General features: G+C 38.1%; 1 protein-coding gene across 1 annotated transcript; it reads right to left on the bottom strand.

Annotated features, from left to right (window-relative positions):
* Positions 1 to 85: 85 nt before the first annotated feature.
* On the bottom strand, positions 86 to 26,770 carry LOC131903376 (zinc finger protein 431-like). The gene is made up of 4 exons (XM_059253915.1): positions 26,660 to 26,770; positions 4,213 to 4,339; positions 3,957 to 4,017; positions 86 to 2,895 (listed from the first exon to the last, which is right to left on the bottom strand). Exons 1-4 carry the CDS (start codon positions 26,684 to 26,686, stop codon positions 1,194 to 1,196), a joined length of 1,917 nt encoding a protein of 638 aa, XP_059109898.1. The 5' UTR covers positions 26,687 to 26,770; the 3' UTR covers positions 86 to 1,193.
* Positions 26,771 to 27,932: the final 1,162 nt, after the last annotated feature.

The raw sequence follows: 27,932 nt of genomic DNA, 5'->3' as shown, positions 1-27,932 counted from the left end.
TCCTCCTACAAGAAGATCCAAAGGTCTAATCTTCTTGGGAATCAGCATACACATACACACACAAGCACACACTGGCATCACATAATTGAAATTGAAACAGTTTTTTAATCATGGAAGTTTTCTGTTTTAAGCATTCACTTCCTTAACTTAGGTGTTGAGGCATCTAAAGGGTTACTTACAGTGTTTTTTGACTATATGAATAGGTTCATTAACAGAAAACAAGAATTCAGGATTCAAGTCAGAGTTATCAATCCTTTTCAGCTGGTGTTATCATTTGAGGAGATTTGGGGAATGCTGCCCTGCTGGAGGAAATATATTGCTGGTGGAAAGCTTTGAGAATTTCTGCACACCATTTCCACTTCCCAATCTCTACTTCATGCTGCAGGTGGATGACACAAGTTCCTAGCTTCCTACTTAGGATGCCATGTCCAATACCTGTTGCCATGCCACTTTCATGGTGATTCTGTATCCCTCTGGAACCAAGGGCCAAACTAAACTCTTTTTATAAGTTGACGTAGACATTATATAACAAAAGCAGAAAAGGCACTAATACAAATCCATAAAGTTTTACAACTGAACTACTTATTAAATATAATTGAAGAGAAGTATGAAATCTAAATCTAAATCTAAGAGTTATGTTATCATTGAAATTCATGAGGCTTCATGAATTTATTTTCCCATGTTTTCAGGTTCAACAATATAAACACAGACATCATAATGCTTGACCAGATTGTTAACACTCTCGATTCTTGTGTAACGGAAGGTAAGGGTGTTGGCTAAAGATCTTACCAAATGATTTATAATAAAAAGCCCTCAGTATTTTTTTTCAATTATTCAAAGACTATTGTAATACACAAAGGCTTTAACAGATTGATTGCAGACAAAAAGTTTTACTCCTGTATGAAGATCAAAACTTTATCATAATGACTACATTCATAGGGTTTCTCTATGATTTTTACTTGTGATTTCTAATACTACCAAAACATGCCAAGGCTTTACTATATTGACAACCTTCATATGGTTTTGCTCAAGTCTGTGTTTTTTTTATATATTCTATTAATATGACATGCAAAGCCTTTACCACACTTATCCCATTTATAGGGTTTATCTCTAGTATGGGTTCTTTTATGCCTTTGAAGATCACTGTGATATATAAAGGCTTTAACAGAGAGATAAAATTCAAAGGATTTGCCTCAAGTATGTGCTGTTTTATGCCTTAGAAGAGAACTGTAATGAGCAAAGACTTTACCACACTGTTTACATTCATAGGGTTTCTCTCTACTATGGGTTCTTGTATGCCTTTGAAGATGACTTCGAAGGGTAAAGGCATTTCCACACTGAGTACATTTATAAGGTTTCTCTCCAGTATGTGTTCTTTTGTGTACTCGAAGATGACTAGAACTTACAAAGGCCTTATCACATTGATCACATTCATAGGGTTTCTCTCCAGTATGTGTTCTTTTGTGTATTCGGAGATGATTATGACATACAAAGGCTTTACCACACTGATTACATTCACAAGGTTTCTCTCCAGTATGTGTTCTTTTATGTATTTGGAGACTTCTATGTTCTGCAAAGGCCTTACCACACTGATTACATTCATAGGGTTTCTCACCAGTATGTGTTCTTTTGTGCGTATGGAGACTACTCTGACGTGCAAAGGCTTTACCACATTGATTACATTCATAAGGTTTCTCTCCAGTATGTATTCTTTCGTGCATTTCAAGACCACTGTGACGTACAAAGGCTTTACCACACTGATTGCATGCATACGGTTTCTCTCCTGTATGTGTTCTTTCATGCCTTTGAAGAATATAGTGCTGAGTAAAAGCTTTACCACAATGATTACATTCATAAGGTTTCTCTCCAGTATGGGTTTTGTTATGCATTCCAAGACTGCTATGAGTAGCAAAAGCTTTACCACAATGTTTACATTCATGGGGTTTTTCTCCAGTATGTGTTCTTTTGTGCATTTGGAGACCACTGGGGCGTGCAAAACCTTTACCACACTGATTACATTCATAGGGTTTCTCTCCAGTATGTGTTCTTTCATGCAGTTGAAGATGACTGAATTGTGAAAAGCCTTTACCACAATGATTACATTCATAGGGTTTCTCTCCAGTATGTGTTCTTTTATGCACCTGAAGAACACTGAATTGTGTAAATCTTTTACCACACTGATTACAACCATAGGGCTTCTCTCCAGTATGTATTCTTTTATGTATCTGGAGTCTTCTTTGATTTGCAAAGGCTTTACCACACTGATTACATTCATAGGGTTTCTCTCCTGTATGTGTTCTTTTGTGCAGTTGGAGACTGCTATGACGTGCAAAGGCTTTACCACACTGATTACATGGATAGGGTTTCTCTCCAGTATGTGTTCTTTTGTGCATTTTGAGATCACTGGAACGTGCAAAGACTTTACCACACTGATTACATTCATTGGCTTTCTCAACAGTATGTGTTCTTTCTTGCAGTTGAGGATGACTAAATTGTGAACAGTCTTTACCACACTGATTACTTTCATAGGGTTTCTCTCCAGTATGTGTTTTCATATGCACTTGAAGAACACTGAGTTGTGAAAATCCTTTATCACACTGATTACAACCATAGGGCTTCTCTCCAATATGTATTCTTTTATGTATTTGGAGTCTTCTTTGGTCTGCAAAGGCTTTACTGCACTGATTGCATTCATAAGAGTTTTCTCCAGTATGTGTTCTTTTGTGACTTTGAAGATTAGTGTAATACACAAAGCCTTTACCACACTGATCACATTCATACTGTTTCTCTCCAGTATGTGTTGTTTTATGCCTTTGAGAAGTACAGTGATGAGCAAAGGCTGTAAAAGATTGAGTATATTCAGAAGGTTGCTCTCCAGTAGGAATTCTTTCATGCCTGCAAGAATAATTGGCATATGTAAAGGCTTTGCCACATTCGATACTCTCTTGAATCTTTATACCTGAATGAATTAGTTTTACAATTTGTTCCAGTTGTAAAAAGGAATCAGGTCTTAAAATTTTATCACTAATTTTACACTCATGTTATTCCCCTTTATTAGGAGTTGTTCTGCATCTTTGAAGATACCTGTGATAGTAAGAGTCTTTGTTACATGGTTCACATTTACAGGACCTTTTTCTATAGAAGATTTATCACATATTTCAAGAAAACTGGAAAAACCCATCTTTAACGCACTTACTGCTTTCATAAATTTTCTTATACTGTGAGTCATACTACATACTACAGTGAAGGTGGAAAACCAATTACATGAATCAAGTATATAAGTATATTAAATGTGGGGACGTCTACAAATATTATAATTGTTCTGAGAGGTATGTTACATCTTTCCATCTCCCTATGTTCATGTGGCTTGTATCCAGAGAGACATATGATACACATAGTAAAAGGAGAATGAAAAAAAAAAAGGTTTCAACACTGAATTCACAGTTTGAATTTCTGTTTCTCATAGACATGTGATACAGAGATTAAGGTTTCTCAACAATGGCCCTTGACTCTTGACTCTAAGTACCTCTTTCACTAAATTTAGCAAAGTTACAACAAGTAAATGAGTAACACTAGCTTCACTACGGACTATTTGCTTATTAGGAGGTTTTTGACATGTATTTATCACCTCTTCATTGTGCTTACCTTTTTGTAATATGAGTGGTATGAAATGAAATGCATTGGCAGTTTTACAAGCATAGCATTCATGGGGCTTTGATTCTAATGGTGATATCTGTTAAGGCATTGTTTTCTTGTCTTCATTCTTAAAAGAATGCCTTGTAAATGTAATTCATCTGCCTGAAGTTGGGTTATATTGTGTTATGAGAATTTAATAATCATCAATGCATTTTAGGCTGTGCTTATTTACACTACATTATTGCTTTTCTTTCAAACTTCCAGGACATATTGCAATTTCTTCAAAGGCATATTTGTATCAGTTTGCAAATAAAAATTACCTTTCATGTTTTCTAGAACTTTTACAATGTTCTTCAATATGATGGTCTTCCCAGCTGTATCCTAAAATTTAGTTTCAGAAAATGTATGTTATATTATTGAAAAATTGTGCAAATTTAAGTTACTATCTTCAAGGACCCTTAGAACCAGACCTGATTAATTCACCTCATTCTTCTTTCTCAATTAAATTACATAAAAGCACAGATAGTCAAGGGTTAGTTGTTCCCTTATTTTACATGAAGGAAAATCCAGTCTTACCTACAGTGGTAAGGTTCCTGTAGGTCTCCAACATCACATCTTTGTAGAGATTCTTCTGGGAGGGATCAAGCAAAGTCCATTCTTCCCGAGTGAAGTCAATATGTACATCATCATAGGTCACTGCATTCTAAAATATCCCATATGTGTACAACAGAAAGCATGATACTGACAACATTGTAAATGGATACTTCTTTGACAGTGTAGTCATATAATTCTGGTGCTCCACCCACTTATTCCATGACACAAACATTATAATCTATTCACCAAGTCACTCTAGAATGAAACTGAATAGGAGGATCATCTCTGTCATTTTTGTACTCTTTGAATTGGATATGACCTTGCAACAGAAATGCCTTTTAACATAGACAAATAAACAGATCATCAGTACAGACTACACATAAGAGAAGTTATTTTACTAAGGATAAAAAAAAAAAAATAAGATGGGCAAGCTGGCTGTACTGGCTCATGCCTTTAACCCTAGCACTCAGAAGGTAGAGGCCGGTATATCTACCTCTGAGTTGAACGCTAACCCAGTATATGCAATCAGTTCTTGGACAGTCAGCAGTACATATTGGGACCCTGTCTCCTGTGCCCAAATCAGTCAAACAAACAAAAAAGTAAAGGAACTCAGAGGTGATTTGCAGAAGTTTCTACAAAGAGTTATTCATTCACTCCACTTCTGTACCTTTGAGAAAACTGAATTGTCCTACTTTAATCTGTAATATCAATAAGATCTTACTAAAAGGCATTGAATGTTTAAACAGTTACAAATAGACAGATAAAAACATTAGCAATATAAATGTTGATTATAAATCATCAACACAGGGCAGGAGAAATGGCTCAGTAGTAAAGAGCTCTTACTGGTCTTGCATATAGGAGGAATCAATTGCCATTATTTATATAGGGGATCAAAACTATCCATTATTCCTAGTTCAGGGTTTCTGAGACCATCTTTTGATCACTGTCAGAACCAGGTACCAATGTAGTGCATATCCATGCATACAGGTAAAATATTCATATATGTTAAAAAATCAAAACCAATACAACAAGCAAGAAGAATGTCATGCACCTGCAATCTGATGACAGAAGTCTCAGGCAGTATTAATGTCTTGAATACATGCCATCCTGGGAAGCAAAATGATACCATCTTCCAACTTTAAAAATTCAGGATAGGACGTGAAGCTCAGTACCACAGCATGTCTGACAATTACAAGAACTCCAGGCCCATAACCCAATAATATAAAAACAAAAAAGCTTGAGATTTTTGCCCACCTTTAGTCCAAGCACTTGGACACCAGAGTAAGGGGGGGGGAGGTCTCTGAGTTCAAGGCTAGCTGGGTGTACAGAGTTACTTTCAGGACAACAGCGGCTACACGGGTAATTCTTGTCATCAAAAACAGACAAACAAAAAGTTAAAACAGTAGGCAAGCCTACTGGCTTACCATGAATAGCAATTGCTTCTTCTGTATGTTATGTGATTTAAGCATAGTCTATAATGGTGGTAATGACATTACAGTACAAGAAGGATACTGACTGATGAGTGAAATTGAAACCACAGAGGAAAAACCTATGACCTATAAATTTTACATCTTTCTTGTTTCCAGAACCAGTACAATAAGGGTTACTGCCCCAAATTTGGCTTCTAAGTTCTAATGGACTCTACCACACTTGGACCAGAGTTACAGCAGCCCCCAAATGAAGCTGCTTCTTGAGATTAGGAATCCAAGTTGTCTATTACTTCTATAAATTGAAGGCTTAGATGGATGAAGTCTTACCCTTATGGTACCTTCCTAGGCCTCAAATGCCAAGAAGGGCATTTCAAGATGTTAAACACTTCTTTAATGGTGTTTAATTTCTTGAAATTTCCTGCTTCTGTGTCACCACAGAACTGTTATTTGAAACTACCTAGTCCTGTTTATCTCTACAAAACTAACATTATTCTAACTTTATTTCTTTCTGCCATCACCTGTTTCTTTTCCACTATAGATGTGATTGAGTCATCAGTAATAAACACCCAAGAGAATCAATACTTTGTCCAAGAAATCAGCCAATTACTTTTTTAATTCTGCCTTACTCAATTTCTTAGGGAATGGAAAAAAAAGATATGGGACAAAATATTATACAAATTACCTCTAGCTAAATTTTTAATGGAGTCTATTTCCCACTGAAATCCTAATTACCTCAACCTCCACCATCAGCATTACTTTCAACACTCCCATATTCCTAGTTCTAAAAGAATAGCTGACTAAGCTCTGGGAGCAACTTTCATTGGCTTTTGCCATCTAAGTCTAATATCTTAAACATTACTCCAGAGACAACAGTCCCACATTCTACTTGGCAACCTTATCACTTTTGGTGTACCACATTTTGTTCTAACTTGTTTTTTTCTTGCTGTGATTAAATTGTCTAACTAAATGCATCTCAAGTAATGAACAGGTTTATGTGGCTGATATTGCCAGATCACAACCCACAACTGTAGCATCTTAGGCTAGAAACTCAGGCAAGGAAATGAAGGCAAAAACCACAGAGAAACTTTGTTTACTAGCTTTCTCTCTTACTTGGCCACTGTCTTGTGCTCAGTTAGCTTTCTTACCTATCTCAGGACCACTACTTAGAGTACTGCAACATCAGAGGGAGAACCTTTCCACAACAATCATCAATCAACACAGTTTCTCACAAATACAGTAACTAGCAATTCTGATCTGGGCATAATAACCGCAATTGGTGTTTCCTCAGATGACACTAGGCTACATTATTTTGACTACTGAAACTAAGTAAGACAAAGAGACAATAATACATGAGAATGTTTTAAAAACACAAAAATGATATATTAACCATATCAATCACTTCAGCAGTAAAAATCCAAACATCAAGATAGCAACAACTGGAAAATATAGATATATTAAGAAATGAAAAGAGGTGAGCCTCTAAGATCAAGAAGAGAAAACTAAAACTGTCTCTCCACAGAAACTTCCCAAACAAATGAAAGCCAAAGAACTCACAGCATAATATAGAAAATTATCTGGGGGGAAAAAAGTGAACTTCCATCATTTTCCAGAGAAAAAAACAAATTTAGATGACAATAAAATCAACAACATAGATGGCACCACTGACCAAACAAGAGAAAAAGAAATACCTACAAATATTATCATGATCCCTTAAATAAGAACTGCAGAATTCTAATCAAAATTGATCCACAAGAAATCACTGGCCAGCCCTCTTCCTGTGAACTCTGATACTCTTCCAGGCTAATAGAAAATGGATTGGGTGAGGATGGCTATTCTAACAGAATTAGACAGATTCGCTTGAAAACTTCTGATTTTTTTTTAACTTTATAGAAAATAGAATTGATTACTAAAAGTATCTCATTCTCTTATGCAAAGAAAAGGGTAATTGTTAGGATCATTTAGGAATCATTTATTTCCTATAACTGCCAATTGCCTATAAGTCTGCATCAAGCTGAGGAAATAAAAACTTTTCCAAACCAAATGCAACATAACAGATTTTTAATAAAATAGTGTATGATTTGTATTATACACCTAAAGCAACTTGTTTTGCTCAAATTACTTATGAGTCACAAGAACTTTTGGAAAAAAGTTTATCCCACATTTTATATATGTTTGTGTATGAGAAAGAATTTGATCCATGTCTACAAAGATGGCATACAAGAAAAGAGGGTGTCAGATCTCCGGGATCTAGAGTAGCAAGTTGTTATAAGTCTCCAAACTTGGATACTGACATATAAACTCAGCTCATCCCCAAGAAGAACACATGCTTTGCCACCTGCCCAACAACATAGAACTTTTTATCCAATAAACTAAAAGGCTTTCCCAGATTAACAACAACAAAACCTAAATAAGCATAGAAGTATATAAATGATCCATGGGAACAAGATACATCAATATTAAGATATTGTGTATGATAAATTTGCAGCATGAATTGAATACAACCCAAAGAAATTGCCCAACAAGTTATAACAGGATATATGATTCCAAAGTTATCACAAAGTGGAAAAATTCAGAATGCTCAATAGGATTATGAGAAAATAATACACATATTGACACATTCTGACTTCTATAATTACCACAAAGCTAAAACAAACAAGAATATGTCCAAAATTTATGAAAGAATTAAGGAGAGACTCAAGAACAAAAGCAGAAAAATATAGTCAACTTTTAACCAATACCAAAGGAAACTAAGCCAGGGAAAGTGTGATCTTGACCAATATTACCAAACTTCTTATAATTCTAGGTGTGTAGAAATTAACACAGACTTCACAATTCCAACAACATTACCTGAAAGTGAACATTAAAGATTTATGTTTCTGACCCTGAAGCTATTGATCTTTTTTCCAAACAGAGAGGCCTCTGTTGTAAAATATTATTGTAAGATGTGTTACATTTGTTTATGCTATGGAACATTTGACTAATGATACAAAAATGCATTGCATTCTACTTTGTTGCATTTGTTTAATTTTGTGAAGCTGTGATATTTTGTTTGTCTAAAATAGATGATGGTATAATAAAGAGTTGAAGAGCCAATACAGGGGAAAGGATAGGCAGGGATCACAGACAAAGAGTAAATAGCAAGAGAGAAAAGGAGCAAAATCAAGGAGCAAAAACCAAGTTACCAGACACCCAGCCACACAGCCAGGCATGGAGAATTATAGAAGGAAGAAAAAAAAAGCCCAGAGGCAAAAGGTAGATGAGATCACTTAAGTTAAGAGAAGCTAGCTAGAAACAAAACTAGATTAGGCCAGCCATTTATAAGTAATAATAAGCCTCTGTATGTGATTTATGTGGGAACTGCATAGAGAACCTCCAAGAGCCAAAACAGCAAAGAATAAAAGAACCAACAACAAGCCCCATGCCCTACAGCTCTCTTGGCAAATGGAGGTAATCTCCTGCTATGGCTCTGCAAACTCTCATGTTGACTTGTGGTCTCAGGAAAACCCAGCCCCACTGATGCCCAATTGCAAAAGTGTAGAAGAATAATTTAATGTATATTTCCTGCCCCATATGTTATGGCACGTGATGTGGAATCTGCCCTATCAATCTGCCCAGCACCATGCAAACTTGAAATATCTCTGCAGCTCAGAAACTTCTTTTCTCCCCTGGAACTAAACTTCCCTGAATCAGGTAAAGCCTGGTATCAGAAATTTAAAAACATACTAATCAAGTATTGCTGAAAGATGCTCCCATCACTTCTTTCTATCAGTTTCTAAATTATTTGTAACATTTCTAAGACAAACCTGAAACTGGAGTGCAATATTAAGAACATCTAGAAACCAGACCTTTAGTTATCCAAACCATCTTCCCACTACACACTAAATGCAGTGCCTGTGTATGCACACTGGACACATATATTAAAAGCATCACATCTGCCAGGTTGTAGTAGTACATGCCTTTAATCCCAGCACTCAGGATGCAGAGGCAAGAGGATCTCTGTGAGTTTGAGCCCAGCTGGTCTAGAGCTCATTCCAACCCTGCTAGAGCTATACACAGAGAAACCTAGTCTTGAAAACAAACAAACAAAAAAAATCACATCCTTCCCAGAGCCAGGGCAGCAGAGTCTCCCCCTCCCCAGGAAATCCATACTCAGGTATTTCAGAGACGAAGGGCCATAGCCAAGGTCACAACATGGACCAACAGAAGCACAGTCTGGCTCAGGGTCTATCTCAGTCATACTGACTCTGACAGCTCAGCAGAACTGCTCCTCTTGGTCTGGGTTCAGTTGTGCCCACACTCACCGTGGAATAGCTTCTGGTCTCCCTCACAGGTCTCTACAGCAAAGCCAAAGGAGAATCCTGGAAAGAACCTGCAAGCTACCTCCCACTGGTACTCCTTATTGCTAAGACTTCCCAGAGACCCACATTAGCTAAGGCTACCCAGCTGGGACTCAGGAAAGTAGCAGTTCCCTTACAGGCTGCTCAGAGATTAAGTGACACACACAGCAGAGGCCTTCTCAGCTCTGTTCATCCACTCTAGGGGCAGAAAGGGAAATTTGTGTTTTAGTGGACAGTCTTCCAGTCTTCCAGAGTACTTCCTGTTCTTCTTCAAAGGCACACAGTGTTTTCTGTACAAATTTCATTACACACTGATTTTTCCAGTGCAGCCCACCCTTTGCTTCATAGTTGGGAAGCCCTGCAGCCAAACACAGGTCACATTCAAACAGTAACTGTTGTTACTGTATAACTGTCATTAAAGAAAACCAGGCCATGAATTAGAAAACCATGGGCAGAGTTGTGAGGTAGGTCAATGATAGAGGTTTGGAGGCAAGAAAGAGACTGTGGCCATGATATGGTTATAATCACAAGGAATTATTTTGAAAAATTGAAACAGAATTTTTGGCCATGTGTTCCAAAGACTACAAATTTATATGAGAGCAAACAAGGATTACTCACATTTTTCCCCCCAGAGGCTATACATGTTAAAGCTAGAAAATAACAGTCCTGTTAGGTTGGGCCACACCATTTTACCTGCATCTTTTATTTGGTTGAACTGGTTTAACAAAAATAATTTGAGCTGGACAGTGGTGGCACAAGGCTTTAATCCCAGCACTCTGGAAGCAGAATCAGGTGGATCTCTGTGAGTCTGAGGCCAGCCTGGTCTACAGAGTGAGATCCAGGACAGGCACCAAAGCTACACAGAAAAACCCTGTCTCGAAAACAACAACTACAACAAAAAGTCATTTCATGATAAGGTAATTTCGTTATCCAGATTCTTGATTTTCTGGTCTATGAAATCCAAGAAATGGACAGTCAGGACACTTGTGAATCATCTAAAATTGATTATCTGACTCCACATTTGCTAATCTCAATTACTATTGAAGCAGGAAAGCACTCACATATTGACACAATCTGACTACCAATTTACATTACATTGCTAAATGAGCTGCATAGGAAAAATACCTTGAACAAAAGTAGAAACATATATACAGTATATTTAAAAAAAAAAAACCTTAAATTTGTATCAATATACAAAAACCCATAAAGTATAATATTTAAAACTAGTAGTTGTTTTTTTGGTTTAAAAGTAGATTCAATAACCTAGCTTTTTAGCTTATCATTTCTACAACATACATACAGTATGAAAAAAAATCAAATTTGTATCAATATACAAAAATCCAAGCCAGTGTAGAATATGTAAAGCTAGTAGTTGCATTTTTGGTCTAAAAGTAGATTTAATAATCTACCCTTTTATCAAATTTATATATCATCCCTTTTTTCTTTAAGAATGAGATCCATGAATCTAATCTCCTTTTTCAGCTATTTACTGATCATTACCAAAAAACTTGTAACCAACCACCCTAAATAATGACAAACATACATAACCCACAGAACATCCAAAAACCATCCACACATCTTCTTGGGAATCTGGGTACCGTGTTCTTAAAATCACTTCCTGCTGTCTTGGGGTGATAGCATCTTAAGGGGATTCTGAAAAAAAATTGGGATAATTATCTAGTCCTATGTCATTTGTTATCCCATCTCTGTGTAATAGGAAAGTGCAGGGCGTGAGTGAATTCCTGCCTAAAGTAGTCCATGAGGATGGATAATTGCAGCCAGACACCTTGAAATTGTACTGTGCAGTTTGCAGTCTCAAGCCGATCTTGAGGTGGTACTGTCAGCTTGGTGGCACTATCATAATCCAGGTGAAATTGTCATTGTGGGAAAACCCTCTTCCTTTTTGGAGACTTCAGAGATGGCATTTGACCAGGTCATTCCTTTTCTTGGTAATTTTTTGCTAGTAGTTCTCCCTTCTTTTTTGGATGCTTATTTATCCAATGTGGGAGCCCGTTTTCAGGTTCCTCGTGGCTTTACCCAGGTCCACATAGAGAGGATGATTAGAACCACAGGCCTGAGTGCAGGTGTCTGAAATGGTCTGCACTTGGCTGTGCTGAGGGGAGGTCTTTTGCCCCACCCCTTGGCATCTCTATAAATACCCTGGGGCAGAGACAGTCAGGGCCCATTAGAATAGGTTCCAGGCCCTCTCAAGGCTATCCTTTATTTTCTATCTGTTCATCTCCACAATCTAAATCCTTCTATCTAATATTTCCTGCTGCTCATACTCAAGAAAACTCTGGGGGAACTGTGGGGTTGATGGGTAAATGCCCCACAATCCAAATGTCTTTAAATTCCTCAAGATGGTTTATTTTATTTTTCTGGAAAGACTAAAACAAAATCTTTCCCAAACCTTAACTTGGAGGTGTTCCAGTATGGCAAGTTATATCTGATCAAATGAAAAGTACTTGTTAATCTCATGGACTTGGGAAGGTCCATGTTTTAGAGTCCCAACCACACACAGATATCCTACCATACAAAATCTACTACACACCTGGAGATGTGCTCTATTATCTTTTGTATCTAGAATCTACAACTTCAGGTGTCCACTGTAAGCAGTGTCTTCACAGAGTCTCTCTGCAGGTGTTTCAAATCTATTACATGGTCATCACCTCACCATGAGCCATTCAATCAAAGTGGTCTGCCCTGAAATCATATAAACACATGAAATACCAAATGGACTGAACTGAACAGCTTATATTTAATTATTTATGTGCACAGATATATAAATATGTATGAAATAATAACAAAAGAAAGGACAACCAATTTGAGACAGAGTAAGTAGGGGCATGAAGTGACTGGAAAGAGGAAGGAGAAGGGAGTTACTATGTGTTTACATTTTAAATATTAATCATGGGGCATAGAGCTAAATACAGAACTGTCAGAAAATAAAATACAAATGGCTGACGAACAATTAAAAGTGTTTAACATACTTCACTATTGGGGAAATGCAAATTACAACTTCTGTCCCTGTGGAAGTTGGTGTTAAATCTTCAGATGTGTTTCAATTGAAATACCCATAATGGTCATAGAATTAATAGAATTCCATGGGAATAGCTATGAATAGAAAAGAGTTAGAATGCATAGAGAAAAAGGGAAAAATGACCCAAGGTGGGTAAAGTGTGATGGGGGAGTGGTGGTAGGCCACCAGAGTGAGAAGGGAAAGAGATTAATAAAACAAAAGATCTTTTTAAAAAAAAAGACATAGGAATTGTCTGTATTTAATGTCACTAACTCATCCTCAAATGCAGAGAAACACAAACACACACATAGAAAGGGAAATAGGGAGAGAGGTGAGAGACACAGAATTAAAATGCAGATACTCTGAAAAAGACCAACAATGCCCCTACTAGACACCAGAGTGTAACAAATAAAACTCTATGCCATGAATAATTTCCTTCTTTTGGAGTTCTTGGCAATCATGTACCAAAGAACCCTCAAACATTACATTGTATTGTTATAGCCCTTGGTCATCCTTAAGAACTTGATGGTAAGACTCTATTGCTGAAGACACCATATGCTTGAGTCATAGAGCATGGCAAAATCGCTTCCCTTTTTCTTTCTAAACAAAAGGAAAGTTTTAACTTTAACCTAGTAAAATTACATATAATAGAACTGTTATCAAGCAAGAATTACAGTTATAATATCTAGTCTATTTTTATTTGGCAAAATTAAAGAAGATATCCTATCTATCCTATATTTGTGAGTCTAAGGATTCATATCTACCTTATCTCTTATCATAACCAAGGCAAACCATAATTATAATTATCTAGTCTTCAACTACATCAAAGACTTCAGAAGGATACAATATGATCTAAGTAAACAGGAAGTGCACTGCAAGCAACCTCTAAAAATCTAAAATGACAAAGACAGCTTGCTACCTGAACAGTCATCCAAAGTTCCTCTGCAGCATTGGGGCATACATCTTCAGCCCATAGGTCTAGTCTCTCAGTCACTTTTCTTTGTGTCCTGTAGAATGTCTGGCAGTTTCTTCTGCAAAGCAGGAACCTGAAGGACCCTTTTGTCTTGCAAAGTTCAGTGGTCACCTTCCTATGGGTCCTGTATATCCAGTCGATGAAACATTTTGTCAAGCAGTTCAGGCAAGAACAGTTTCTTGCCCAAATGGATATTTTTGCCAAGAGGAAGATAAATTCCATATGGAATATGTTCGACGCCTATCCTCCTCCGTGAAGTAAATTAGTCCTGCCAGGAGCAGATGTGTCTCACTGTCCAGAAAGCCTAAGTTTTTAAAACATTTTAAATGCCATATTCTGTAGGTCTTTGAAAAGTTTGAAGATTACCCATCTATCTGAAATACATCTATGTATACCTAGAAAACTTAACATGCATGACTACAAGTTTGATTATCATAGATGATTAATTATTAATCTGTATTTCTTAATGATACATTACAATTTTAAATGAGTTGTATAAACATAATATCTTTTTTTAACATAATATCTTAAACAAGGGTAAAAATATACATACAGTATAACAAAATTAACTTAAAATTTGTATCAATAAACTAAAATCTATACAAATATAAATCATTTTAAACAAGTTGCTCTTTAAAAGTAGATTCAATAATCTACCCTTTCATCCTATCATATCTTTTTTTTGGGTTTTTTTTTTTTTTTTTTTTGGTTTTTTGGTTTTTTGAGACAGGATTTCATTGTGTACCTTTGCATCTTTCCTGGAACTCGCTTTTGGAGACCAGGCTGGCCTCGAACTCACAAAGATCCTGCTGCCTCTACCTCCCAAGTGCTGGGATTAAAGGCATGCGCCACCACCATCCCGGCATTATCATATCATATCTATATCCTATATTTCCATATCAAATATAAAAGCTTCAAGGGAAAAACACCAAGTGACACATAAAGGGAGGCCTATTCGAATTACACTGGTTTATTGATGGAGAACCTAAAAGCTAGAGGGACCTGAACAGATGTGCTGTAGACTCTAAAAGACCACACATGACAGCCAAGAGTATATTACACATAGCAGATGGAGAAAATAAGATATTCCATGATAGCCGGGCAGTGGTGATGCACACCTTTAATCCCAGGACTCGGGAGGCAGAGCCAGGTGGATCTCTGTGATTTTGAGGCTAGCCCGGACTACAGAGTGAGTTCCAGGAAAGACACCAAAACTATACAGAGAAACCTTGTCTCAAAAAAAAAAAAAAGATATTCCATAATAAATAAATTTAAACAATATCTGTCTACAAATACAGCCCTACAGGAGGTGCTTCTTAGAAGGAAAACTCCAACACATATAGGGTAACTACACCCATGGAAATACAGTAAAGAAATAATCTCACACCAGCAAAGCCAAAAGAAGGGAAACTCTACCTGTCTGTCTCTCTCTCTCTCTCTCTGTCTCTCTGTCTCTCTCTCTCTCTCTCTCCTCTTTCTCTCTCACACACACATACATACACACAAAAACAACAACATAACTCACATCAACTATCATTGCTTATTGATATCTCTCAATATAAATGTTCTCAATTATCCAATAAGAAGATACAGACTACCAATGGACATGAAAACAGGGTTGATCCTTCTGCCTGCATACAAGAAACACACCTCAACAAAGATGACAGACATTACCTTAGGGGAAAGGGTTAGGAAAAGATAGTTCAAGCAAATAAACCTATGAAGCTTGTTGGTGTAGCCATTTTAATACCTATCTAAATATTCAACCACCCTTCCAAGTCCCCTAAATATCCTGAAAGGCACGCTAAAGTCCAGAACTGTATTTTATTCTTAGTTCAAGGAGTCTGTTTTTACACTCATGATACAGGTATAGACTGCTAAAAATATATAAATATAAGTATAAAGGTATATACTTTGATATCAATAACACTGCATTATCAGCACTTTTTACAATTTGCTTACATTTAATCATAAAATACAAAGCACCAACAAAATGTACCTCTAAAAAAAGTAGCAAGTGCCTTGTAAGGTAAAAATAAAAAATTGCTATTAATGTACTATATGTACATGCACTGTAATCGCTCTAGGTGTGTAATGACCAGACATTATAATGCATGTTATCTAAGCAGAGTTTTTAGATTTTATGAGCAAAGTAAAAAGCAGATGTACACTTAATGTTACTGCACACCACAAACAAATATCGCTGCTTTTAATTAACATGCAGAAATGGAACTCCTTCTCTTGAAAAATGTTAAAGTATCTACACAATGACTATAAAACAATATGTTTAGAGGGCAAAAGCAATAAAATTATGTCATAAGCAATAATTTCCAAACAGGTTGATTCTAAAATTTGAGGATATTTCTATTTACATATGATCACCAAGACACCTGAGAGTACACGGATAAAAAAACCACCCAGGGCTGGAGAAATGGCTCAGAGGTTAAGAGCATTCTCTGCTCTTCAAGAGGACCCGGGTTCAATTCCCAGCACCCACATGGCAGCTCACAACTGTCTGTAACTCCAGTTCCAGGGTATCTGACACCCTCACACCAATGCACATAAAATAAAGTTAAATAAATTATTTAAAAAAAAAAACACCCAGAATCAATCTACATAGTATATACTGTGGAACTGAATAAAAGTATGCTGGACTGCATTAAGTCCTGGGATGGCAAGCAAATCTATGTATGCTTAATGCTCTAAGGATAGACAGACAAGACCATCTGAGTTACATCCTTAGACACATATGCAAATTATCCTGACAAATAAATAAAAGGAATAAATACATATGAGAGCTAAGGAGTTGCCTCTGACAATAAAGACAATTGCAACCAAGGCTAAAGACCTAGTTTGACCCACAAGACCCACATATCAGAAGGAAACAAATTCCCTGTATTTGTCATCTGGCTTCTACAGAAGCACTGAGGAGTCTATGTGTATGTGAACAGTAGAACACTGAACACAAGCGTTTACATAGACGATACAGGTGGTGTGTTTTTGTTCTTTCATTCCGCTAATGATAGGACACTTTCTGGTACCCTACAGACATTGCTCCTAACTAACTTCTGCCCCACTAATTACACTTAAACATTCCTACTAATGCTCTTAACTGAAATGGCTCTTCTGAATCTTATTCCTCTCTAAGACTTCAATCAGCCCATTTAAGTCACAAAATTCAACTTGCCTTCTAGCAACAACAATCAGTCCTATTAATGAACTCCTAGACATTTTCACTTCTCACTATTCCTAAACTTTAATTTTTCTTTATATTTTGCATGTGTTTTCATATGAAGGTGCACACGTGTGTATGGGGTGCAATGTTCACGAAGGGGCCAGAGGACAACTTGGGGTGTTACTCAAGTGTCATAACGAGATTTGCTTCAGAAATAAAAGATCAAAGTGTAGGACACCTGGAGCAGGTCCTACCAACATCCAAAATTTCCCTGTTTTACACCTTTGAACAAAATCATCAAATTAGTTAAAAGCCAAATTTAAGAAAAGACTAGGTGCTTTCATAACCAAATCTTTACAAGACTTAGGAAGAGGGTCAAAGTATTTAAAAAGAGTAATGCTAAAAGATGAACAAATCATGAGGGTTTATTTATTTATTTGTTTATATATTTTGTTACTCTGATTTTATTTTCAGATAGGTCTCACTACACACTCCACGCTGGCTCTAAAGTCACAGTCCTTTTCCTGCTTGGGTTTTCTTCAACACTGCACAAGATAGGAATATTTCAGAAGAGGAACTTCAACTATAGTTTTATGGGGTTTTTTTGTTTTTGTTTTTGTTTTTTTTTTTTTTGATGAATGACTTATGAGGGAGGATCCAGCCCACTGTGGAGCTGCATTATGGGCAGGTGGTACTGCGGTGTATAAGAAAGCAAACAGAATTTTTAGATGACTGTTTTCTATTGAGAGGGATAAAGAAGGGATATGGATTTGGATGGGAGGGAAAGATCTGGGAGGAATTGGGTAAGGGAAAATGAAAATATATTGTGTGAAAATTTACCTTCAATTTAAAAAGGAAAGAAAAAAGAAAGAAAACTGAATAAGCCAGGAAGAATAAGCCAGTAAGCAGCATTCCTCCAGGGTCTCTATTTCAGTTCCTTCCTCTAGGCTTTTTCTGCCTTGAGTTTCTGACTGACTTCCCTGCATAATGGACTGTGAACTGGACCTGGAAGCCAAATAAACTCTTTCCTCCCCAATCATTAAGTGAACTCAGTGAGTCTAAAATTAGCCCATGAAGTAGAGAAGAGAAAACAAAAAGAGGAAGGGGTACAGATGAGGAGGCAATAAGGGGTGAATTTGATCAAGATACATTATATTCATGTGTGAAATTCTCAAAAAATAAAGGGTGGCTAATGTATGGTTAACAATCCTAAACCTAAGTGTCTGTGAGTCAATAACACTGAATTTCTCAACTGATTTTGGCCAGTTATGAGCCTAGGTAGAAGAAAAGCAACTGTAACATGATATACCACCCTAGCACCTATAAAGTAAATGAATGCTTCTTAAACCAGAAAACAGCTTTCCCAGAAATGAGCACAAAATGTTCTCAGGGGCCTTAAAAGAACACAGACTGGCACTGCAGGAAACTTTAATCCTTACTTGATATTTGTCTGGACATTCCTGGTACATTGTTACTGTTATACAAAAGTAATAATAACTTCACTTAACATAAACACACATGTCTCTCCATACTTCCATAGAATTGAAAATGTATCCTGCATTTAAGTAATCTGAACTCAGAAATCCTAACTTCCAAATGAAGAATAGGAAATGTCTATCCCAATTCCCTACTTGTAAGCAACATTTGTTAGCAGATTGCACATTTGCTGCAATACACAATCATTAATTTAGAAATATATTAGGGGAGAAAATAACTGGAAGATAAATGAAATTTTACTGGGCACACACTTGTAATCCCAGTTTTTGGAAGGCAGCAAGATTACCCAAGTGTGAGACCAGCCTGGTATACATAGATGAACTACCCATCAAAACTAGCTGAAATATATTGATTAATTCATTAATTACAACTTTAAAAACAGTATAAATATAATTTAGCTAAAACATTTATTATGCTTTGTGACAAAAAGAAAGACAATTTCTTACATGCAGTCTCTCAATACTGTCCACAGGCAAACCTTGAGTCTTTATTCAACGATAAGATACATGGGGAAAGGGGGCTGAAAAACTCAGAAATGAAGTCATCTAACAACACAATTATCATCCTACTGTGAGAAAACCCACAGATGAGGTGAAAACTAATACACAAGATTTATTAAGCAAAGGGCTTGATCTATTTACTGGAATCATACCAAAGAAAAAAATATTTCAACCATCAAACAAGTATTTCTAAGGAAGGAACAACTCAGTGGTAGAACAACTGTCTAGCAGGAGCCCCGCCTGGGTTTCTCTCAGCACAAACATTATTGAGAATAATGGAGACTCTAAGATTTGTAAAGAGATCATAATGGAAAAAGCAAATAAGCTTTTTACAAGAAAAGCTGAGTAGAAATGATGATTTAGAACTAATTGTACACTTGGGCCAAAAAAGAACAAAACACAAATAGAAATCACACAGATCTGAATGAAAAACAAAATTATTCTACAACTTTGAATCAAAACTCATGCACTATGGACAAAGGAGCAACATTTTCACAGTTTAAATGTTTAAATCATAAGCTGGACAGTGGCTTGTGTGTGGATAACAGCATCAAGACAAGGCCATCCTCAGGTGAATACAGAATTCAAGACCACCCTGACCTACTAAAGACCTGTCTGCAAAATAAGTAAGTCTGGCCCCTAAGTTTGGGACACATACGTTATTCAACTTTTTTAAAGCACAATCAACATTGGCATTTAGTGGTCATATAAAAAAGATCTCAGCCAGGTGTGATTGCATACACTTTAATCCCAGGGCACTGGAGTCCGAGGCAAGTAGGTCTCTGAGTTTGAAGCCAACCGGCTCTACTCAGCAACTCCAGTCCCACCAAGGATACATATAAGAACCTAAAACAAAGGTCAGGCATGCTGGTGTAAGCCTTCATTCCCAGCACTTGGGAATCACAGACAGGAGGTTATATCTGTGAGTTCCAGGCCAGCCTAGTCTACATGGCAAATTCCAGAACATCCAGGGCTACATAGAAAGGGTCAAAAACCCAAACCAAATTAAAACAAGGTCTCTTTACATTGCATCAAAATATAAAAGTTCTTTATTACTTAAACCCTCAAGGGTCTTTAAATTTCAAATATCTATAATAGGTGTGTCCTTTTGTTATTGATACAGATTAAAAATCATTCTTCTAAACCACTAATATTAAATACAAAATTATTTTATACATCTTCTCCTCATAGTAGCCAAAATACTCCAAGTATCATACTTTGCAAATATTTCTATTATGGCTATCAAAACAGACTAGTTCTATGAGATCATAACTTTTCAGAACATACTGTTATATCATACAAATAAAGAATAAAAAATCTAACAAATAATTCAACCTTGTGTAACTTTATTCACCACATGTATCCTAAATGTTCTTTAAATACTAATACTGTTTTTGAAAGTTTCATTGTGGGTGTATGAGTTTGTGTGTGTGTGTGTGTGTGTGTGTGTGTGTGTGTATGTGGGTGTATTTGTGTGTGTGGTGTCTGTGTCTGAATATGTGTGATGTATGTGTGTTTGTGTGATGTGTCATTATGTTAGTGTGTATGCTAATTTGTATGTGTTTGTGTATGTGATGGTACTTGTGTGTGTGTTTGTGTTTGTGTGTGTGATGTGTGTGCATTGATGGGAATGTTATGTGTGTATTTGTGTATGTATGACTGTGCATGTGTGTGAGAGAGTGAGAAGTGATTGTGAAGTGTGTGTCTGTTTGATGTGTGAGTGCAGGTACATGCTATACCTCATGGGTACTGGACAATGGACAACTTCAGGACTTGGTTCTTTCTACCATGGGTTCCCAGGAACCAGCTTATTGTGCTTGTACAACAATGTGCTGGCACCTGAAGTCAGTGTAAATACACTGTCTCATATGATTGTTTTTCAAACATACAAGAACTAACTCAAGTTTACTACTGAAGCATCCTAGGTCAACTTCATGAGTGGGGAGTTTTTAATTCTTAAGGTAATTTTACCAAAAGCAAGAGTAGCTACAATTTCCCAAACTCACTATATCCACAGGCTATGCAGTTACTAACACCAGTTTCAAAATTTTTTAGCCGGGCGGTGGTGGTGGTGGTGGTGGTGGTGGTGGTGGTGGTGCATGCCTTTAATCCCAGTACTCGGGAGGCAGAGGCAGGTAGATCTACGTGAGTTCAAGGCCAGCCTGGTCTACAGAGTTCCAGGAAAGAAGCCAAAGCTGCACAGAGAAACCATGTCTGGAAAAAAAAATTTTTTTCTAATGCTAGATATTAGTTAGATGCCTTTGCCACAGGAAAAAGTTGACAATGTAAGATAGATACAAATTATAATATCCATTAGTATAGGCGGGTAACAGGGAAGTCCTTAAACTTTAAAACATACAGAATATGTGTACTAGTAAATAATCCCTCTAGTGTGAAGATTCCACATGACACCACATTGAGAGTTCCGTCTTCTGTGAAACTCTCTAGAGCTGCAGATTACAATACCTACATTAAATCATTTTTATTTCAGTTTCCATTTTCTATGATCCATCTCCACCCTTAAGATTCAGAGTAACTCAGGTGTTGTCCAGTAAGCTGTAGTAAGCTCTTCTTGCAATCCTGACAAGCTGCCAAATTTGGTTACCATTCCTCCACACTTGTTGAGATTTTGTTTTTAAATCCTTCCTATCAACCTCTGCAAATGTGAAAATGGCACAATGGAAGTGAACAAGTGTCCTCAGTCTCTGCAGACTCTGTTGCATAGCTCTCTTTGGCTAAACCACTTTCCCCTCTAATTCTACAAGAAGCAGTGAATCTAGCTCTTCAGATCTGACACAAACTTTCAACTATTCAGAGGAATACATAGCATATATCCCCAGCACTCAGAAGCTGGGAAGAAAAAACTGCCATGAATTGATGGCCAGCCTGGGCTAGATAACAAAACAACAACAACAACAACAACAACAACAAAATTCCATTCAGGAGAGTAAGAGCAGGCCTAAGAATTTCATGTCACTGAAAACCTTTTTATCCTCAAAACAGCATAAGCTAAGTAACACTTTAACTCCGTCACTAGGATTCTTGTATGGGAAATAACTTTTAAAAACTTATATAGCCACTATGGAAATCAAAATGGCAGTTTCTTGAGCCGGGCGGTGGTGGCACACGCCTTTAATCCTAGCACTGGGAGGCAGAGCCAGGTAGATCACTGTGATTTCAAGGCCAGCCTGGGCTACCAAATGAGCTCCAGGAAAGGTGCAAAACTACACAGAGAAACCCTGTCTCGAAAAACAAAAACATAAGAAAAAAAAAAAATGGCAGTTCCTGAAAAAAGTGGGAATAGATCTACCCCAAGATACCACTATACCACTCTTGGCCATATATCCAAAGGATGCTCTATTCTACTACAAGGACACCTGCTCAGCTATGTTCATAGCAACTCTATTCTTAACAGCCAGAAACTGAAAACAATCTAGATATCCCTTAACTAAAGAAATGATAAAGAAAATGTGGTACATTTACATAATAGAATATTACTCAGTTATTAAAACAAGGACATCATGAAACTTGCAGACAAATGGATGGAACTAGAAAAATATCATCCTGAGTGAAGTAACTGAGACCCAAAAAGACCAACATGGTATGAACTTCCATATAAGTAGATATTAGCTGTAAATAAACGATAATCATGCTACAACCCACAGACCCAGAGAGGCTAATTAACAAGGAGGGCTCAAGGGGGAACATATGGACCTCCCTGGAAAGAGGAAATAAAATAGATTTTCTGGATTAGACTGGGAGTGGCTGGGGGGAAAACAGGAGAGAGCAGGCTGGGGCAGGGGGAGAATATAAGGAGAGTGTATGGGGAGAGACTACTGGAACAGGGGAGGGGGCATTTGGGAGTCCATGTGAAAACCTAGTGCAGTCTCTGTTATATAACCCTCACTGGCTGAACCACTCTCCTTCCTAACTCTAAGATAAGCAGTAAAACTCACTCTTTGGATATTCCTTGGATTCTATGAAAACGACCCTAGAGGGGACTCCTAGGAATGGGGGTTAAGGAGCCTGAACAGCCTTCTCTAACCAGGCAAGCCTTTCAGTATGGGGACTGGGACACCAACCCAGCCACAAAACCCACCACCTACAATTAGTCCTATTTGCATGATGCTGGGTTTTTGGTGGCTCAGAACTTGTGGTAGTGGAAAACCAGTGACTGGTCTAACTTTAGGCCCATTCCATGAGGGGGAGCCCATGCCAAACACTGCTTGGGTGAACCTGAAATTCAAAAGTCCAGAGATCTAGAATAGAACCTAACAAGACTGGCAAAAAAAAGTCAATGAAATGATTCCTAATGATATTCTGCTATACTCATAGAATGGTAGCTAGCCCAATTGTGTTCAGACAAGCTTAATCCAGAAACTGATGGGAGCAGATGCAGAGACCCTCAGCCAAACATTGGGAGGAGCTCAGGAACCCTTGCAGATAAAGGGGAGAAAGAATTGTAGCAGCCAGAGGGATTAAGGACACCAGGAGAACAAAGCCCCCAGAACTGAATAACCCAAGGTTATTGATGCTCACAGACTGAAGCAGCAACCATGGATCCTCTAGGAGTCTGTGATAACTCCTATGCATACGATGATTACATACCTTGATATTTTTGTGGGACCCCTAAAAGTAGGATATGGGGTGTTTCTTTGACTTATTTACTTGCTTTGGGACTCTTTTCCTCATACGGGGTTGCCTTTTACAGCCTTGAAATGACAGTTTGTGTCTAGTCTTATTGACACTTGTTAGACCATGTGTACAGGTTGGTTTTGTGTGTCTACTTGACACCAAATTAGAGACATCAGAGAGGATGGAGCCTCAGTTGAGGAAATGCCTCCATGAGATACATCGGCAAGGCATTTTCTCAATTACTGAACAATGGAGGAAGGCCCAGCCCATTGAGAGTGGTACCATCCTGTGCTGGTGGTCCTGGGATCTTTAAGAAGGGAAGCTGAGCAAATCATTTGAAGTAAGTCAGTAAGAAGCACTTGTTTGCATTGGCTCCTGCCTCCAGGATCCTGCCCTGTTCGAGTTTCTGTCCTGACTTCCTTCAATAGTGAACATCTTTCTGGAAGTATAATCCCAATAAACCCTTTCTCTCCCATCTTGCTTTTTGGCCATGGTGTTTCATCACAACAGTAGAAACCCTAAGACACCATGTCTAGTTGAGACCTATGAAGAGGTCCTCTTTTCTAAGGGAAATGGAAGAAGAGTGGTTTGAGTACAAGATGGAGGACTGAAAGGAGTGGAGTGAGGAGACACTGAAGCTGGTATGAGAGAAGAATAAATAAAAAAAAATTAATCAATGAAAGAGGGGAATGTGGACAAGTGAGAGAAGACTAAGGTGAGACTGAAACTCAGCAGGGCAAATGCCAAATCCTGTGACTATGTCTTGGAAACATGGGGCTTCGTTTTGAAAGGGCACAGATAGCTCTATGCCTGCAACTTTTCGTGTATCTCTCTTTTATTACTTCCAATCCCTATATGCAGCTCTCCACAGCAGATGTCTCATAGCTTGTATATCTCAACATCCTGTGGCCTTAAATTCAACCTATCTTCATCTTCACTACTAAATACAATGAAATCTCATACTCTCCTCACTGAGCTTCCACTGTCAAACATAGATGGGTACAATAGTGATGAACTGACCACAGAAAAAAAATCTATGACCTTTAAATTTTGCATCTTTCTTGTTTCCAGAATCAATACAACATACGTGATCCTGCCAAGTTTTGATGCACCAGTCTAGGTAGATTTAACATTCCACATATGTTGTCATCCATAAGTGTCTTTTAGATTCAAACTCCAGGCTATACTTTGAATAATTTAAATAGGAGCAGGAAACTGCAATTCTAGCCACTTAGGCAGATGGAAGACTTACACAGAAAAGATATTACCAGAATTATTTCTGAAGTACACTAGTGTCCTGAAAGAGCAGATCATTCTTCAGTGACAGGGTCCTGAGCTGCAGGTGTCAGGGAATGAGAAAGATAGGAAAAGTAGAAGGTAAAAAAGATAAAAGCTGGGGTGAGGAGGTTTTTGTACAAGCTACATCTCATGCCAAGTAAGCTTCTTAAGAAGAATAGCTTCCTGTATACTACTTCCAGGGGGAATAGAAGGAAATGAGACACTTCTATAAAGTCAGATGAAACTATCATACAATGGGACAAACTCAGGAAGAGGCTAATCAAACAATGCTGCACAAGGGGAACACAGGATATTGCAAGATCATTACTAAGCCTACAGTGGCCTTACGACTTATAACCATAGCTCCATGTGGTGGGAAGACCCTGGCCCCAGACCATCACCAGCTCTACAGTTTTCGTTTTAGAGAAGGAGTTTTGTTTTATTCTAAATACATCAAGGCCTCAGGCAAAGCTCTGAAGGTCTTGGCCCCAGCTATCCCAAAAATGTTCCTCCTACCTGCCTGAGGGCCTAAATGAAAGCCTTGCTTGACCAGACCAGTCCTTAACACAATGGTGTTTTACATTTCAAATAGTTGTGAGCTGGCGTCATACTACCTGTCTCTCAGATCTATGCTTTTCTCTAGAAAAAAAAAAAAAAAAAAAAAAAAAAAAAAAACTGGAACTTTAAAGCACACCAGGCCTTAAGGTAGGCTGTGACCTCCCTGAGCAGCTTGTTGGAGGCCTGTTCTTTGAAAGATATATGAACCTAGTGGCTGGTTGTAAATCAAGGGTGTCCTCTTTGTAATGGTTTGGAGGCAAATGTCTGGACACTCCTGGTGAAAAAAAAGGGTATCCTAGTATCCTTAACTCTAACAGGTCTGGTTAGCATATACTTATCTTTGGGGGGGTTTCAGAGGCAGCCATTCCTCAGCTAAATTCTACTTTGTGAGACTTACTATCTTCTAAGCATTGGTAAGTTCTTTATATCGCCAATTCTACTCTTTCACTTCACAGCTTAGTGGAAGATGCCTTTTACAACATCCACAAAATTAACTCTAAATGGATCTTACATGTAAAGGTTAAATGCAGCCGGGCAGCAGTGGCACGTGCCTTTGATCCCAGCACTCGGGGAAGCAGAGCCAGGAGGATCTCTGTGAGTTTGAGGCCAGCCTGGTCTACAGAGTGAGTTCCAGGGCAGGCACCAAAACTACACGGAGAAACCCTGTCTCAAAAAAAAAAAAACAAAAAAGTTAAATGCAAAGTGCTGAATGTCTAGAAGATACTGGAGAAACTGGATCTCTCCAATTTGGCCAACCTCCTGCCACGGATGCACCAAAGCTTGTTACTATTGCCTACAAATATTTCTACACACAACTCCCTGCTCTTATTGCTCTGCACAGATGTAGCCCACAGAGCAAAGTTATTCGGAGGCCTGTGCTTGGGTCCAGGAAGTTGCACAGACCGCATGAGTATTCACAAGACAGAGAATCTGGTTGAGATTCTCTTCCCCGGGAGGACCCGCCACACTGGCTCCCACACCTCCCCATCTGCTCTTCCTCATCTGCGGAAAGCAGCCTCTAGCTCACCATGTCGTGAATTCTCTGCTCCACCATGGCCCCCTCACAGCTCCCTCACAGCGGCAGCAATCAGAATACAGCAAATGAAAGCAATGGCGTCAGCTCCTCTGAAAAGCCAGTTTTGCAACCTGACTCCCGGAAGGGCCCTGCACCGCTTCTGACTAGAAGTTCGTGCTGGGGTCCCTGATTGGCTAATGAGGCGTGAGTGACAAGAGCACCTCCCTTAGGGTTACAGTGTGCTTAAAGACACAGAACACAGGATCCGGACCCTACCTTACACACCAGACCCAGACCTTTTCCAGACTGCAGAGATTTGCATTTCAATGATACTTGCCCGTGGCTCTGATTGCTGACCCTGCTGTCTTCCTGAATTCCATAGGCACTTCTCATTCTTTCTCCTGGACATAACACAACTAGCTTCCACAGCCATCTACTCAGTGTGGAGTGCAATGATTCCCTGTCCTACAGGTGGAAGGTACCCAAAATATTAACAGTTTTAAAGAGAGATTTAAGAACACAAAAGGAGATGTTTGTTCTGTAGCTTCATGCTGAGGTCAGGTGAACTGAAGATATTGATATGCCAATATCGAGAGACCCCCAAGCAAGACCATCATAGAGCCAATGTCTGATGCAAATACAAAGGGGTTTATTGATAATAAGCAAGCCAGGCTTGGTCCTCTCCAACACTCTGGCAATGCAGATGAAGGAGGCCAGCCCTGAGTTCTCAGAGTGTACAAGCCTTTGCATTCCAGGGTCATACTTCAGTTAACAAGAACAGCTAGCCAAGAACAGAACTACAGAACACAAAATACATTTGTAAACTCTCCCCGAACTATAGAATTTGATGGATTAAGCCTTTGTTTTAGTTTCAAGGCTATTTCTTGACCATCAGTCTACCCACCCTGGAGGGGTCACCTTGACCAGGACCCTAGCTAGTTCTCTGAAACTTGGTACAGCTTCTATCTTAGAGCTGTTAGGTAAGAAAAATGGAGTTTGTCCTGACTTCACATTATTTTTTTTTCCTGTTATTCACAGGCACTTCAGAGAACCAGGAGAGAAATCCAGGAACCAGATTTAAAAAAACAAAAACAAAAACAAAACAAAAAAAATGATAAATCTGTCTCCTACCAGAAGGCTGGATGATGGCTCCATTGCTTTCAAAGTTTTCTTCTGGAATTCAGGAAAAACTCTTGACAAATGAATAATAATAAAAAGAGTAGTCTTCATAGTAAGTTGAATACTTAGAGAATAGTGGAGCTAACAAGAATGTCTTTATGAGCAC

The sequence above is a fragment of the Peromyscus eremicus genome, chromosome 2, assembly GCF_949786415.1.
Source record: "Peromyscus eremicus chromosome 2, PerEre_H2_v1, whole genome shotgun sequence".
NCBI classification, from domain to species: Eukaryota; Metazoa; Chordata; class Mammalia; order Rodentia; family Cricetidae; genus Peromyscus; species Peromyscus eremicus.
This window is presented reverse-complemented; position numbering and strand designations above follow the sequence as displayed.